Source organism: Dioscorea cayenensis, chromosome 13 (genome assembly GCF_009730915.1).
Source record: "Dioscorea cayenensis subsp. rotundata cultivar TDr96_F1 chromosome 13, TDr96_F1_v2_PseudoChromosome.rev07_lg8_w22 25.fasta, whole genome shotgun sequence".
Lineage (NCBI taxonomy): Eukaryota > Viridiplantae > Streptophyta > Magnoliopsida > Dioscoreales > Dioscoreaceae > Dioscorea > Dioscorea cayenensis.
This window is the reverse complement of record NC_052483.1, coordinates 2,345,928-2,360,748: the sequence shown is the minus strand read 5'-3', so window position 1 is coordinate 2,360,748 and position 14,821 is coordinate 2,345,928. Positions and strand designations below refer to the sequence as shown.

General features: G+C 32.2%; 3 protein-coding genes across 3 annotated transcripts; 1 reads left to right on the top strand and 2 right to left on the bottom strand.

Moving 5' to 3' along the window:
* Positions 1-1,054: 1,054 nt before the first annotated feature.
* LOC120274884 (probable protein phosphatase 2C 78) lies at positions 1,055-4,034 on the bottom strand. Its single transcript, XM_039281430.1, has 4 exons — positions 3,683-4,034; positions 2,940-3,307; positions 1,564-1,800; positions 1,055-1,490 (listed from the first exon to the last, which is right to left on the bottom strand). The coding sequence occupies exons 1-4, from the start codon at positions 3,930-3,932 to the stop codon at positions 1,227-1,229; spliced, it is 1,119 nt and encodes a 372-aa protein (XP_039137364.1). The 5' UTR covers positions 3,933-4,034; the 3' UTR covers positions 1,055-1,226.
* A 2,821-nt stretch (positions 4,035-6,855) lies between these two features.
* LOC120274563 lies at positions 6,856-8,141 on the top strand. The gene has a single exon (XM_039281106.1). The coding sequence runs from the start codon at positions 7,202-7,204 to the stop codon at positions 8,093-8,095; it is 894 nt and encodes a 297-aa protein (XP_039137040.1). The 5' UTR covers positions 6,856-7,201; the 3' UTR covers positions 8,096-8,141.
* A 2,797-nt stretch (positions 8,142-10,938) lies between these two features.
* On the bottom strand, positions 10,939-11,751 carry LOC120274860. The gene is made up of 2 exons (XM_039281399.1): positions 11,648-11,751; positions 10,939-11,379 (listed from the first exon to the last, which is right to left on the bottom strand). The coding sequence occupies exons 1-2, from the start codon at positions 11,689-11,691 to the stop codon at positions 11,055-11,057; spliced, it is 369 nt and encodes a 122-aa protein (XP_039137333.1). The 5' UTR covers positions 11,692-11,751; the 3' UTR covers positions 10,939-11,054.
* Between the last annotated feature and the right edge of the window lie 3,070 nt (positions 11,752-14,821).

Sequence of the window (14,821 nt, the reverse complement as noted above, 5' to 3'; positions counted from 1 at the left end):
AAAATTATGGCATAATATAGGTATTATGGCATAAAAAAATATTCCACTAAGAGTGGAATATTTTCTCATTGTAAAAAGTCTCTCTCTTCCTTTCCATACAGGCACCAGCCATGGGCCTATCGACGGTCCGACCAGCCTCCGGTGACCGGCCCCCGGTCCAGCAGATCTCCGGTGACACACCGGCTGTCCATCGGTGGTCCGGCCGACCTCCCGGCTGACCTCCGGCGACCGGCCACCGATCAACCCGGGTCCATTCGTCGATCGCCCAGTCTCCGTAATTTTTTTTATTTTGTTACCCAAACACTGTAAGAATAAAATATACTACAATTTCTGTAATAATCACTTGCACTTCCTACATAATAAAATTATGCCATATTTTTTTATTTTACAGCCAAACAGGCCTAAAAAAAAATTAAAGGAGATTTCACTTGAAAAATCTCAAATCACTAACCATCTCTATCTTAAATTTTCTATATTAAAAATATTACAAATAAATCGTAAAAAATGAGAGAAAATAAATTTTGAGATCTAAAAAATCAAGAAAAAAATTATGAAGAAAAATAAAAGAGTTGAAAATCTTGGAATGTTTGTCTTAACTATTAATGCTTATGAGAAAAGGATAGTAATTAATGTCTTTAATAGATTAAGTTAATGTTTTGAAAATAATTTCAAAAATAGTTGAAAACATAAAAAATTGTGTTTTCACTTTGTTTTTGAAAACATAGATGTTGTTTCTCAAAATTTTTGAAAACAAACATAGTTTGTTTTTTTGTTTTGTTTCCAAAATTTGGAATTGGTAACAAAAATAAAGATTTAACAATATACCAAAAGAGCCCTTAGTTTCTAATCTCTGTTTTGTTAATCTACGGTAAATTAACCCTGTTAAAAAGAGTCTGGAATTTTAAATACTTCACAGAGATCCCATGGTAAATGTTAAAACCTGAAACTTATATATATATATATATATATATATATATATAAGTGTAGGGTTTATACATTCCAAATGGCAGCTTTTGGGCTATTGTGACTGCTTAGGTACTACTATCTGATAATGTAACAAAATAAAACATATATATATATATTTCACTTATTTTTCTCTATATTTGTCTCTCTTATGAAGCTCAATGTAAATCCTAAAGGACCAAAACCTCTCAGCAATGAAGATTTTTATGTACAAATATTCTAGCCCTGTATACTTTCTGTATTCACAATGCCCGATAATCGATCTATATGACGATACCAGGATCTTCAGCTTCACAATCAGAATTGAGCGAGAAGATATCGATAGGTGCATTCGTGTAGTCGAAGGTGTTGCACTTTGAACGGGATGCATTGTTGCGGTGCTGATCGAGATAGATAACTATAACTGTGATGTCGTCATGGAAATGCCGTCTTGTTCCTTTCTCAATCTTTATTATGTCATTGTATCTGATTTCCCTTTTTCTTGCAGTTTCATCGAGTGCAGCTCTCACTAGTCTCTTTGCGATACCCTGTGAATTTTACGATGAGTTTTGTTGGAACAAGCGTGTGAATTTAAGGAGAAAGAGAGGCGGAAGAATTTACCGAACGCGGGTTTCTGGATACTATTTCTACCACAGCGTCATCAGTTAATTGTTCCCAGAGACCATCTGATGCGAATATCATGAACAAGTCATCACTCATGAGCTTACGAACTCTGATCGATGGCTCAGCAGACATGACGGGCCGTTTGAGTGGAACGGGACAGACATACCGTTGGAATAACGGCTCTCTACTTAGCTCAGGTCTCTTCAGGTAGACATCACCAATTGACCTTGAAACCTGAACAATTATAATAAATACCTTCAGGTAATGTTGTAAGTAAAATTTTTAGCACCGAATGCAGAAGAAAATCATTTAACTCAGGAAATTTAAATATGCTTCTCAAAAGTATTAGGCAGTGATGTTAATTCAAATGGAAGCTGGATGAACATTTGCATCACATAGAAAGGTCACAATGAAGTAATTAATTATAATGCAGGTTTTGTGGTTGAGTAAACATACTAAAACATAACTGTAAACTTTCAATATCAGAATCCACACACACACACATATATATATTAGCAAACTCAAATTACACCATGTCAGTCTGAAATGCAGAAACAGTTGAGTAAATTTAGATGATCACACCTCAGAACCTTGCATTGTCAAGTTGAAACTCAAAATTTTGTAAACATGGATAGGTAGATGGACGAAGGGTTCGAACTGCTTTACTTTTGGTTAGATTTGTGAACTGAATCGCAGGCTGGAAGCAAGAGTTTTTATCAGATCATAAATGGGAAGCTTATACCACACATTGGCAACCAATATGAACTCAGAACAAAATCCATTCTCACTAGTTTCGATGTGAATCTACATGTTATAAGAAGCGAGATACAGCACAAGAGTGTTGCTTAGGAGCGGGTTCAATTTAATAACTCAAATTCCCATGTTTACCCAATGACCGCCTCCAATACGTATCCAGTAACACTGTTTTCTGTGCTAGGGATACAGAGAACTAGATATTTATGATCAGATATGTGAACACTTACAGACAAATGGAACCATGACCCCTTCAATTCCAATGGACTGTATGAGTCTTGGCTGCAAGACAGAACCAAGATAACATTCACAAAGGATTGAAAGAAGCTTAGCAGGCCATCCAATGCATGCTCTAGACTCTCTAAACTCCACAACTGTAATCATAATTAGTATGGCCTCCATGATTTTTGAACCTCAAATGCAAACTCAACACAATATTTATCAAACCTGAATAATTAATAAGGCAAATATACACAAACGTAAGCAAAGGAAGTCTATGCCATCTATGCACTCTTCCGGCCAATGTCAATACTTAAATGCTTTTCTTTTTTTTAATCTTTTTTTGGTGAGGGCAAAGATGAGTACAAATGGCGAAGAAATTATTTGAAAGAGTTCCGAACCTGTATAATCCCCTTAATCCTCCAAATCCCGCGGTTATATACAACAATGTGAGGGTCATCCGGATGCTGTTCTCTGAGTTCTTTTCTGACCTCCTCCACAGCAACATTGTGGTCACTCGACAACCGCTCTGCCACAACCCCTCTCCCATTTGTCGCTCGTCTGCCAAGCACTGCCCTGGAGTCTCCAAGGTTTGCCACATAGAGAACACCATTTGCAATAGCCCCAACAAGGCAGCATGAACCCACTGATGCAAGCTGCGGCCTTGACACCCATGACCGCCTCACTAAATGCACAAACTCCTGCTCTGTTACATCGAATGCCTTTCGCATTACCTCTTCCGAAAACGCACCATGCTCTGAAGCAAACTCTAGGAGATGAAACAAACAGAACCAACTCATCTAATCAATTCACAGTGACAAGAGTTTCAACAAAACATATAAAAAATCCATGCTTTAATCGCTTACAGACTAAGAGCATCTAAATTTAGATTATTAATCTCCCAAAGTGCACAATTCTCATCTAAATTTAAGAACACAAACCATAAACATACACAATCGAACCCTAACTTCCAAAACCTAAATCCATCGTCTTGGAAACCCATCATGACTACCAAAATGTTCAGAGATACTTCAAATTATGAATCAAAATTAAGCTCTGCCCCAATTGAAAACACAACCAAATCCAACAAATCAAGAAACAAAACAACATCTTGACAACCAAAGATCAAACAGAGAACACTTACTATGCAAATGAGAAAAAAGGCGGCTATTAACAAAACGCGAGGCCTCCGGGCCCCCATGACCATCGTAAACGCCGACAAGCGTTGCCGAGGGAGAGGACATCACCTGGCTCTGGTCTTCAAGCACAACGTTCGCCTGCGCGACCGCAATAGAGAAGTCCCCCGATGTGTGAGGTTTGAGCTCCAAATGCCACTGCAACTCATCGCCGCCGGCTCCCCACCATCCCATGCCCCCGCAACACGATCCAAGCATCTCCTCCAAGTGATTCAAGCCTCCAAAATCCCACCTTTCTTCCTCTTTCTTCTTCTTTTTCACGGACTTGGGAGTTGGAAATGGTGGAGAAGACGCGGGCCAAACGCGGAGGTCTTTATTACTCCAAATGGACTTTCCGTTGTTTTTGGCTTTCTTGCAAATATACCCCTTAAATTTACTTTATTTCTTATTTAGTCCTTAAAAAATTATATCTTTTTTTTTTGAAAAAAAAACTTTCTCATTTTTAATAAATTATATACATAATTTGTAATATATATATATATATATATATGATTGTAATAAGGATAAGCTTTGCAAAGGGATATAAATAATATTTTATCTACCTAAAAAAGGAAATTTAAAAGAGATACTGATTTTTTTAAAGATATAATAGGTGAGAATTCTTAAATAAATAAACTCATGATTTCATTATATAGTGTTTTGGTAAATATGGAACATATAAACAGGGAATTTTGAGGTGTTTCAAGTGTGTAGATGGAAAGGAGAGATGAATATTATTATTAATTTATTAAGATAGGTTAGTATTTAGTTTTCAAATGCTAGGAATTAAGTCCGAGAATGACGTTTACGACTTGACTTTTGGGTCAAGAGGAGACTTTGACTTGTTTATTTCCAATTCTTATATTATTATATTATATTACTCCATATATATATATATATATATAGAGAGAGAGAGAGAGAGAGAGAGAGAGTATGTGATGCTTTCGTTCACACCCAACGGGTCTCCAATCTTTGCATTTTTAGTGCTTGCACTTGAATATTTATTTTTGATCCCCCAGCCCAACAAAATGTTGTTTTGGTCCCTTAACACAGCATTGAATATATATATATATATATATTATAAAATATGGACTAGTCACATATCAATGATGTGCACAAACATAATCTTCATTTTGCATGAGCTGACTCAAAACCACCTATTCGATAAGATATGAGCATTTTATATAAATAGATTAGGTCCTAATCATTGAATTTTATTTTACGTTTTTTTTATTGATGATTTTGATAAATTTTTTGAAAGCTTAATTTAGTTTGTGTAGTTAAGATGCCATATGAGAACCAATGAGATATATATAAATTTATTTATGTTATTTGTGTCATTATGTTGATTAAACTAAAAATGTTTATATCATGAAAGAGAATTTTTATTGGTTTTTCTACAAAAGTAATCACTCAACTGCAATTAACTACAATACTGAAGGCAAGATGAAACTTAAGCTGGTAAGATGAGGACTTATATACTTAAATTTATACTTTTTAAATTATAAATATGAGATTATTAATTATTTTAAAGTTATTTTTTGGTATCATATTTTTCTAAATATGTTATTGGTTTTTAATTAACAATGTTATAAACAAACCAATTTTAATATTTAATTATACCTAAATTAAATATATTATCTGAATTTGATTGAAACCACTAAAACTTATTTATCAAAAAAAAAAAAACCACTAAAACTTAACACCATGGATATATATATATATATATATATATATATATATATATATATATATATATATATATTGAAATGAACTCTAGAAGATCTTCAGTCACCAAAAACACATTTTCATGGCATAATTAATGTATTTTAATTTTGTTTTTATATGTATATAGATACGCACACATGCACACTTATATATTTATGATAATGATATTTTGATTTATTAATACCAAATCTCTTATGTATGGTGTTTGTGTATTTACTAAAAATATGAATTCAAATTTCAGCTCACACAAAATGAGAGCACATATAAATTGAAATATTTACTTTTTGTTCATGTACACTCTTGATCTAATTTGTATACTTTGTTATAATATATATATATATATATATATATAATCAATGGCATAGAATTAATTGTATCCAACCATGAAAAAAATCTAAAATGTGTCATGCCAGCATAGAGGTTTTCATGAGCCCAACACCAAAGCAAACAAAAGCTTGTACATCTTTTTCTATTTTCTCTTTTAATTTTATTTTATTTTTGGTTATGTTGAGTCCATTCATGTGGCAAACATGCCAACATGACCAACTGTTTCCCACCTCATCTCATCAACTTTTTGGTTTAATGGCACCCCAACCTCTGGACCCATCACAATGCAATCCATCTTCATCTTCATCTCTTTGTGATGTTGATACACTCATTATCTCAAACTTTATATACATTTTATGTAACTTTTTCTGTTTGATGTCTTTAATTGTGCTTAATTATTTGTTTCTAACTAAGATCAGAAATATATATAGCATAGCTATGCTATATATAGACAAATAAATATAATCTCAAACTAGGCTAGTTTCAAAGGCCCTATCTATCATCTTTTTTCCACATTTGCCAATTAAACCTAACCTAAGCTCCCTAAGCTCTATTTATCATTCTTCATTCATTTATCTGTATGTGATGATTTTAATATTCATTCATTATATCTCTATACAGTAATATAATTTAAAAGAATAAGTAAATAAATAAATAAGTAAAAAAGACCTCATATGTCTGTTCTTCATAATTATAATTTTTTTCTACTAATATGTCAAATTTATAATAGACTTTATTTATATTATCGATCAATGAAATCAATTTTATTTTTTATTTTTTTATGATATTAACTCTGTATTTTCTCTCCAAGTGACACTCTCATTGATTATATATATCCAGATGTTTATGGATATAAGAATAAGTTAGTCATATTTTGAATTTTATATCGATTATATTTTATACCCCGCGTCCTAAGATATGTTATAAATAAATATAATTTATTCATTTTTTTTATAAAATTATCTTTTTCAATAATTTTGAAAGGTTTAATCAAGAGAAAGAGATCTAGGGAGAGTAGAGCAGGTCCCCTACCCTTAATTATACATACTAATTAAGGTTAACATGGAAGAGAAAGGGAAGGGACTAAGGGAGTAGGGGACCCTAATGGCAATTTCACTGCCTTTCATGGTTGGTCTTTGGTCCCCTAGCAAGCCACTACCATTATTATTCAAGTGACTTCCTTTAAAAATTAACATCAAACCCTAAACAAAATTATTAAGGACCAAACTTTGAAATGTATGTCCTAAAGAGAAGCCATGCATGCAGTCTTACAGCCCCACACTGTCCACCAAAACCATTCCTCCAAGTGAATGTCTGCAAAAGCTCAACTATATCATGCCCCCTCCCTTTCCTCTTTTCCCATCTCCTTATAAATCTCCTCCAAACCCAAGTTTCACTCTCATATTTCTCATATATTAAACAACTCCATATATATGGATCAAGAAGAAGGCAAGACTTCATCAGCATTCACCTTTGATGTAGAGGAAGATGAAGCCTTATCTCTCTCTGATCTCCCAGTGTCAACCACTACCAATGAAGATAAGGTCAGCTTTAGGGACAAGAATGAAGACAGTACTATCAAGTCACCAGAGAATGAAGAGTTTGAGTTTAGGACTTGGGGTTCTTCTGGGTTGTGTGTTGCTGATGAAGTCTTCTTCAAGGGACGAATACTTCCTCTTCGGCCATCGATAAGTTCTGATACTTGTGTTTTTGTTCCCAGCCGGAGCTCAAGCAGTAGTAGCAGAAGCAGTAGTTGCATTAGCAGGAGTCACTCATCAAGTAGTAGTAGTACTGGTGGCCAAATAGTAGCTCCAAGACCACATGCAATGATCTCTAATAACTTTTATGCTCATCCAAGTCCAAGTCCACAGCTCCGGAGAGCTAATGCTGGTAGGAGAAGCACTGGTTCAGCTCCGGTGGGGTGGTCTGTCTTCCGGTTAGGTCTTGTACAAGCTCCGGAGATTGAAATACATAATCTGAGAGCTAGGAGAGTTGCCAGTGTTGAGAGTAGTAGTACTAGTACTATAGGTAGTAGAAGCTTTAGAGAGCTTTGTTTTAGTAGTGTTGTTAAAGCAAAGAGTGTTAGTGATCATCAAAACAATGGTAAGGTGGTAGATGAGAAGAAAGGTCCTTTGAAGTTCTTTGGATTAGGGTTTGCATGCAAGTGCTCTCCTGACTCAGTGGAAAAGCATGAACAGAAGATGATGATGGTGAAGAGTAAGAAAAAGAAGAAGAGTTCTTCTGAAGAGAAGAGAGGGGAAAGTGTAAGGCAAAGGAGAATATTTGAATGGTTGGAAGAGCTTAGTGTTGCAAGGATGATGGTGTAATAGATTAAAGGTGGTTTTTACTTAAAGCCTTATCTTTGTTAGCTTTTTTTTTTCTTCTTGTTCTTTATATATATATATGTGTGTGTGTGTGTGTTGTTGGTCTTCTTTGTTTTTGGGTTTCTTGGATTTGGAGCTTTTTCTTTCTCAGGGCTCTGACATGGTTTCATGTGCTGTTGCCTACTTTGTTTTTGTGAGATGATGGTAAGTTTGTGAACATAAAATTCCAATATTTCAGTTGAGTTTCAGACAATATGAGAGCTTTTGTTGTATGTAGACTTTGAGTTGTGTTTGGATTAAGGAAAGAAAAGAACAACGCATGAAGGGGTGTGCTGTTCCCTTGTTCTTTCACTTTATTTTACTAATTATTCCCTCTATTAATGTCTATTTAATTCATAGAATGTTTGATATATTATATTAGATGCATACATGTTAGAAGATCATTAAGCTGCCGTAATTAATGCACTATTGTACTTATTTATCTCTTTAATGTTTTTTGTAGGTAACATATGTCACTTTTGTAAAAAAAAAAATTTAGCATGAACATTTCTACTGCAACTAGACAGTTAGTATCTTATTTTTTTTTTTTCTAAATTCAAAAGTTGAATATTTTTTAAAGTTTTATATGCTAAAAATTGTATGTGGATAATATATATATCTTGAAATTTAACAGTTTGTTACTTCAAGTTTAAACTTTTTGCTCTGATAGTGTTTAATAATAAAAATCTTAACTTCAGATAATTTTGTCAAATAAATTAGGAATTATACTGATTGTTTTTTGTGCGCTTCACAAAGTGAATATGTGAAAAATATCATATATTTACTCTTAACAAAAGAAAATGTTGGGGTCATTAATACTAGTTGTTCAAGAACCTTATCAATATAAGATATATTTTGGTTTACATGGATGAACCATTTGAATGGATTGTTTTTACAATCTTATGATATATTTTGGTTTGAACGAAATATAAGATATTTTGATAATAAGTACTGTATTTATACTAATTAAACTAATTCTAGATATATATATATTTACTTCTCTCACCTTGTCTTAACTCAGTAGAAATGGAATCTAAGGTGAAAATACCGCATGCCTTTTAATTCTCCTTCTCTGATGTCCTTTTGTATCATCTTGTTTTGTACTTAAAATATATATATATATATATATATATAATAAAATATATAAAAATAATGTGTGGACATGTCATTGAGACAATATAGATAGACTCAGAGAGAGATACAAGAAGACAAAACTTAAACCAAAATCAATGCCATAATTAACATAATTATAAGTCATTGGTTGGCATCAATACTCCTTTCCCATGTTATGAGGGTCCACTCTCTTTGGCTTGTCCCTATAATGTTCTCAATAAGATGACAATGTGTCACACTCTTAGCTAACCACAACCAAACCACAATTTGTCATGTAAACACATGGGCCACCTTCTTCCAAAATTTTCAATTATGGTCTATAGAACATGTACATATGTACATATAACTCCCCAACATTAATGTCATAGATGTATCTCCAAAATCTTTTTCTTAATTAATTTGAAGTATTATTTTTTTAAATTATATGCTATTTATATATGTGTGTGTGAGTGTGCTCAATCTCCCAAAAATACCTTAGTGCCACTCAATTGCACAAACATTATTCTCCCATGCTTTAATTATTGCTTATCATGACCCCATTGCCATCAATGTCAAGCTCATAAGAGCATGCTCAAATGGCACAAACTTAGAGGAAAAACAAAGTATATCTATATATATATATATCATACATATCTACAAGCTCTGATTACTTCACTACACTTACCATTTACTGAGAAGGCATGAACAGTTTGAAAGAAAGAAAAAGAGAAAAAAAGAAGCTTGAAAAGAAGAAAAGGGAATGATTCCATAGAGTAACCTTAATATGTGTGCTATGGCTAACTAAACTAGAAAATGATAGAACATGAGCTCAAAGATGAGGAATGATTCTCTTCTTTTCTTTTTGGAAAGGAAGGTGCAGTGGTGTGTCCTTTGCTTTATCAGCAGCTGTGATTTATAATAGTGTTTTTTGTGGACAAACTTTGGCACTCCTAATGGACTAGCCTTGGCTACCCCACAGTGTCTTCTGTTGGAGTTCATGGTTAAAGATAAATAAATATATATATATATATATACATAAGATGGTGGTGGGAGAGCTTTGTCCATCTTAACCAGTGGGATAGTGACTTAATACCAATAGAGAGCACTACTACAAGTATATGATAGAACAAGACAGGAAAAGGTTCAAAGTTTTTCATGTGAGGTGATCACAGCATCCAGCATAAGTTCAAGTTTGTTTGTTTATTAATTTGTTTTTCTTAATAATTATTCTTAGTTTTCACTTTTCAGCAGAGACCAAAGAGTTTTGTTTGCTTGTTTAGATGGCGACATGAAAGTTAATTAATCAAAGATGGAAAAGTGTGTTTTTTAATTTTATGGCTGAAAGACTTCTTAATTGGATAATTAATTATATTCTTTGTCTTCAACTTTACTCTTATAATTAAGTTCTACTAAATTGTCAATACTGGTATCTAATTTGTGCAGTTGATTTTGATGTTAAGAGAATTTAATACTTTTTTTCTTTTTTGTTGTACATTGAATTATAGTGGCTAACTTTTACATTACAACTTTGAATCACTCTTTTTGAATTAATTTAATATATCTGATCTATATAGTTTAATTTTTCTCATATAAACATGTTTCTAAATCTCAACCTCTCATTTTATATACTTTTCCTCTGAATTATATATACAACTTAAAATATCATGCATGAGCTATCAAAAGACACAACAAGCATATATATATATATATAGGATATATAGCCAAATAACTTTCATTACTCTTTATTTTTTATCATATATGTATATATATATATATATATTAAGGAAATGTTATTTTGGCATTTATTAAAGGGAGATGATTAATTAATCATCTATGCATCTATAAAAAGATGATCATGAATAATAGGATGATCAGTGGATGAAGGATTAATCCTTGTAGCAGTAGTGGAATGTTCAACTCCTTCCAAACTCCTGAACCAATGAGTTTGTTGAAAGGTGGCAGCTCCATCAGGGATGTCATCCATCACCCTTTCACAACCCTTTGGATAATAAATCCCTGTCCTTGGGTCTGGCATCCACCATCCACCACCTGACTCTGATGATCCTCTTCCCTTCTCTTTCTCTTTCACTTCATTCATCATCACCATCATCTCTTCCCTTTTCTGATTCCCATACCTTCTCACTTGTTTCATCTCCCTTCATATATATTTATAACCAAATGTTATAACCAAAGAAGACATATGAAACAAAATATATATATAATTAACTTCTTAATCATTCATAAGAGCTAAATGTAACAACATATATATGTTCATAATAAGTTGCATGTCATTCATTAGAAGCAAATGAATTTACCAAAGAAATAATTAACCACATGAAACAAGATGTGTATATATATATATATATAACACAATGAATTGATAGCATGCTGTGATCAATGATTAATTAGAAGCAAATGAGTTACCAGAGAAGCCTTGTCTTTGAGTTCCCAAATGTAGGTCTGCTCATATATATAGAAGCACTACTCTAGTGTAGATCTATGGAGTTATTTTTCTGAACTCACTTACTAGGCCTCCTTTTATAGAGAAGTTATCAGGAAAAAGAAAGAAAAAGTAAAAAAAGTTTGCCACCTTTGCATGAAGATGATAAGACATTATTGATGATCAACTGGTGGTGCAAGTTCAATTACGCGTATAAAATGAAGTGTTTTCAGAGGACTAATTAATTATTCTTCAAAGGATCTGATTCTCTTTGCACGGCTGCACTAGAGTGTGTACTTAGACTTGAATAAAGTCTGCATTATGGAGAAAAAAAAGAAGAAAAATAAAGTAGATCTTATTCTGATCAAAAGAATACTTAATTGGATTCTGAAAAAGGAGAAATAACTATCTTTGTTGCTTGTATTATTTGTCAAGCTGTTGAGCATTTTCCTAAGAGTGTAAAAAGAAATGAAATCAAGTGGAGTTCACTGCTTGAAATCCACTTCATTGACTATGAAATGGCTCAATGGCATGTTATTAATTATATACTAATAAATTTGTCTGCTTATGTATAAATAGAGGAAGTCACACTTACATATCTAATTGCTTAATTTAAACTAATTAGCATTGTATTTAATATACTTCTTTGAGCTCATTTATGAAATTTTAAGATTTATCAAAATATGGTGATCATTTTCAGAAACTTTATCTCTTCCTTTTATGGATAAGTTCTATAGAGATTGATATTCTCATCTGAAATTCTTATTCCACATCCATTCCGTATCATTTATTGATTGGAATTATTGAGCTTCTAAAAACTATATATTGATATATAAATATACAGATATAGATAGAACTTTTTATTGCCATGAAAAAGTGGCATGAACTTCAATGAAAATTAGTATCCATTTGGCTACAATACGCTTTGCTTATTTATTTAATTAAAATAAATAAATAAATCATTAATTTATTAAAAAAATAATAAAAATATAGAAATAGACGAACAAAATAATAAAGACAAAGCAAGAGATCGAATTAAAAAAACATATAGAAACAACTACAAATACAAAGCAAACATAAAACATAGAAGTAATCATTAGGGTGAGTTATATTGAGACGAAAAAACATAGAATCAGTATTTTTATCCCAGTATATAACAGAATTTTTTTTTAAAAATACTAAAAGTGCCATTGAAAATACTTATAAGCTCTCAAATTACATGAAAAACTCAAAATTTTTATGCCAAATTCAACAATTATTCTTTATAATTGAACTAATAAAATAATCATTAACTTTAATAAATTTTTTTGAGAAATGCAACAAACCCATATAGTTATGAGCGTATGCACGATATGTCCTCAACTGGTCAATATGGAGATTAGACTGATGATTCATTTTTATAACTGGAAATCTTTATTATGCTCAGTGTGTTTTGAACCCAAATAACGAGCATTCTCCAAATTAAGCCTTTCACCACAGTAATCACTACCACCGGGGCAAAGGCACTTGCTAAACTTCTATAATCCAATTTAATTTACAAAATTATTAACAAAAAATTATATGATAAAATAATTTTACAAAAAAATTGGCTAAGTAACGATCGAGGGACTTCTTTGTAAACTGATGGAAAAACTAGTACTTCTAATTATAATATTTACAAGGGTATACATGCACAGAAAATTTATATAAACAATAGAATTGAGAAGAAGAAAGAAGCTCTCTTGAAAGTTGAATCCGAGAAGAAGAAGAAGAAGAAGAAGGGCGAGCGAGAGAGAGATCCATGGGGGGCGGCAATGGCTAGAAGTCGAAGATGGCTCGCGAGAAGAACCTCGAGAAGCAGAAGGCAGCCGCCAAGGGTTCATTCTTTCCCCAAGCGAGAAGAACAAAATTTATGAGCTTGACAGCCCAGTAAGCACCCACTAAAAATATAGGGATCACTTATCAAAAATCATAATTTAATGATTTGCAAAAACCAACCATAAGTTTAATTCACATAACATAGATGTCAAAAATTAAGCATATAGGTCCCCCAAACAACTATTGCCCAAAACAAATCACAAAATTCATATATTTACCCTCGGTGACCCGAGACAAAACAAAAGTCATATTTTTACCCTCGGTGACCCGAGCCAAAATTAACAAAGGCCGATATTCTGCACCGACGGCAAGCAGTGGGAAACTATAGTTTCTAGAACAAAATACGTGTCGACACGGTTAGTGTTTAACCCCCCAGTGACAGGGTTGTTGTAAAGTTAGTTGGGGACTAATTTCTATATCAAAGTACCTTGTTCACAAAACGATGAACTAACAAAATTCAAAACAAGCAAAGTATAAAAATTTACAGTAACATGATCCCATTTTTTGTCATATCAAAATACACCAGTTAATGGAATACAAACATGAACAGATAATAAAAATAATAATACTCTTTAATCAAAAATTAAATAAATACCTGAAATTCAAAATAAATAAATAATACATAATCTGGACTTTAAACCCAAGAATTATTCACAATTTAAACAAATTTCCAAAATTAAGAAATTTTAAATAATTATAATTCAACACAGTATGTAAAATTTCAGAAGATATGAAAATTTTAGAAAAAGAAAAAGAAAATTCAGAATTTAAATGAATTATCTTGAAATTCAAAATTTAAATAAAATCAAGATTGCACTGCACATGTAAACACTTCAGATTCAAAAGAAGATCATCAATTTGAAATATTAAATAAATTAAAATAATTCCGAAAATAGTATTAATTATATAAACAACATTTGAATAGTAAACAGAAACCTAATTATCACAAAATAAATAAATTAAATATTGATTTTCACAAATTTATCTAGTTTCAAAAGGTCTATATACGTATTATAATTTATATGTGGATACTTACCTAAATGTCTCACAACTCCAAGACTCCAAATCAGATTATCCAAAATCAAGCACTCGAAGGATGCCCTAACAAACATAAATCATGTGCATAAATGAATGAATAAACACAAAGGTTGGTGAACACATATCAAATTCCTTAAGGTAGTCAATAGGGTGGAAACTAAGGATGAGGATAAGTAAGATCTGACAACCACAATAAAATTCAAGCACCTACCTTGGATCTTTCGTCACAAAATTCAACGAGGAACAAAATATCAAGAGCCGAC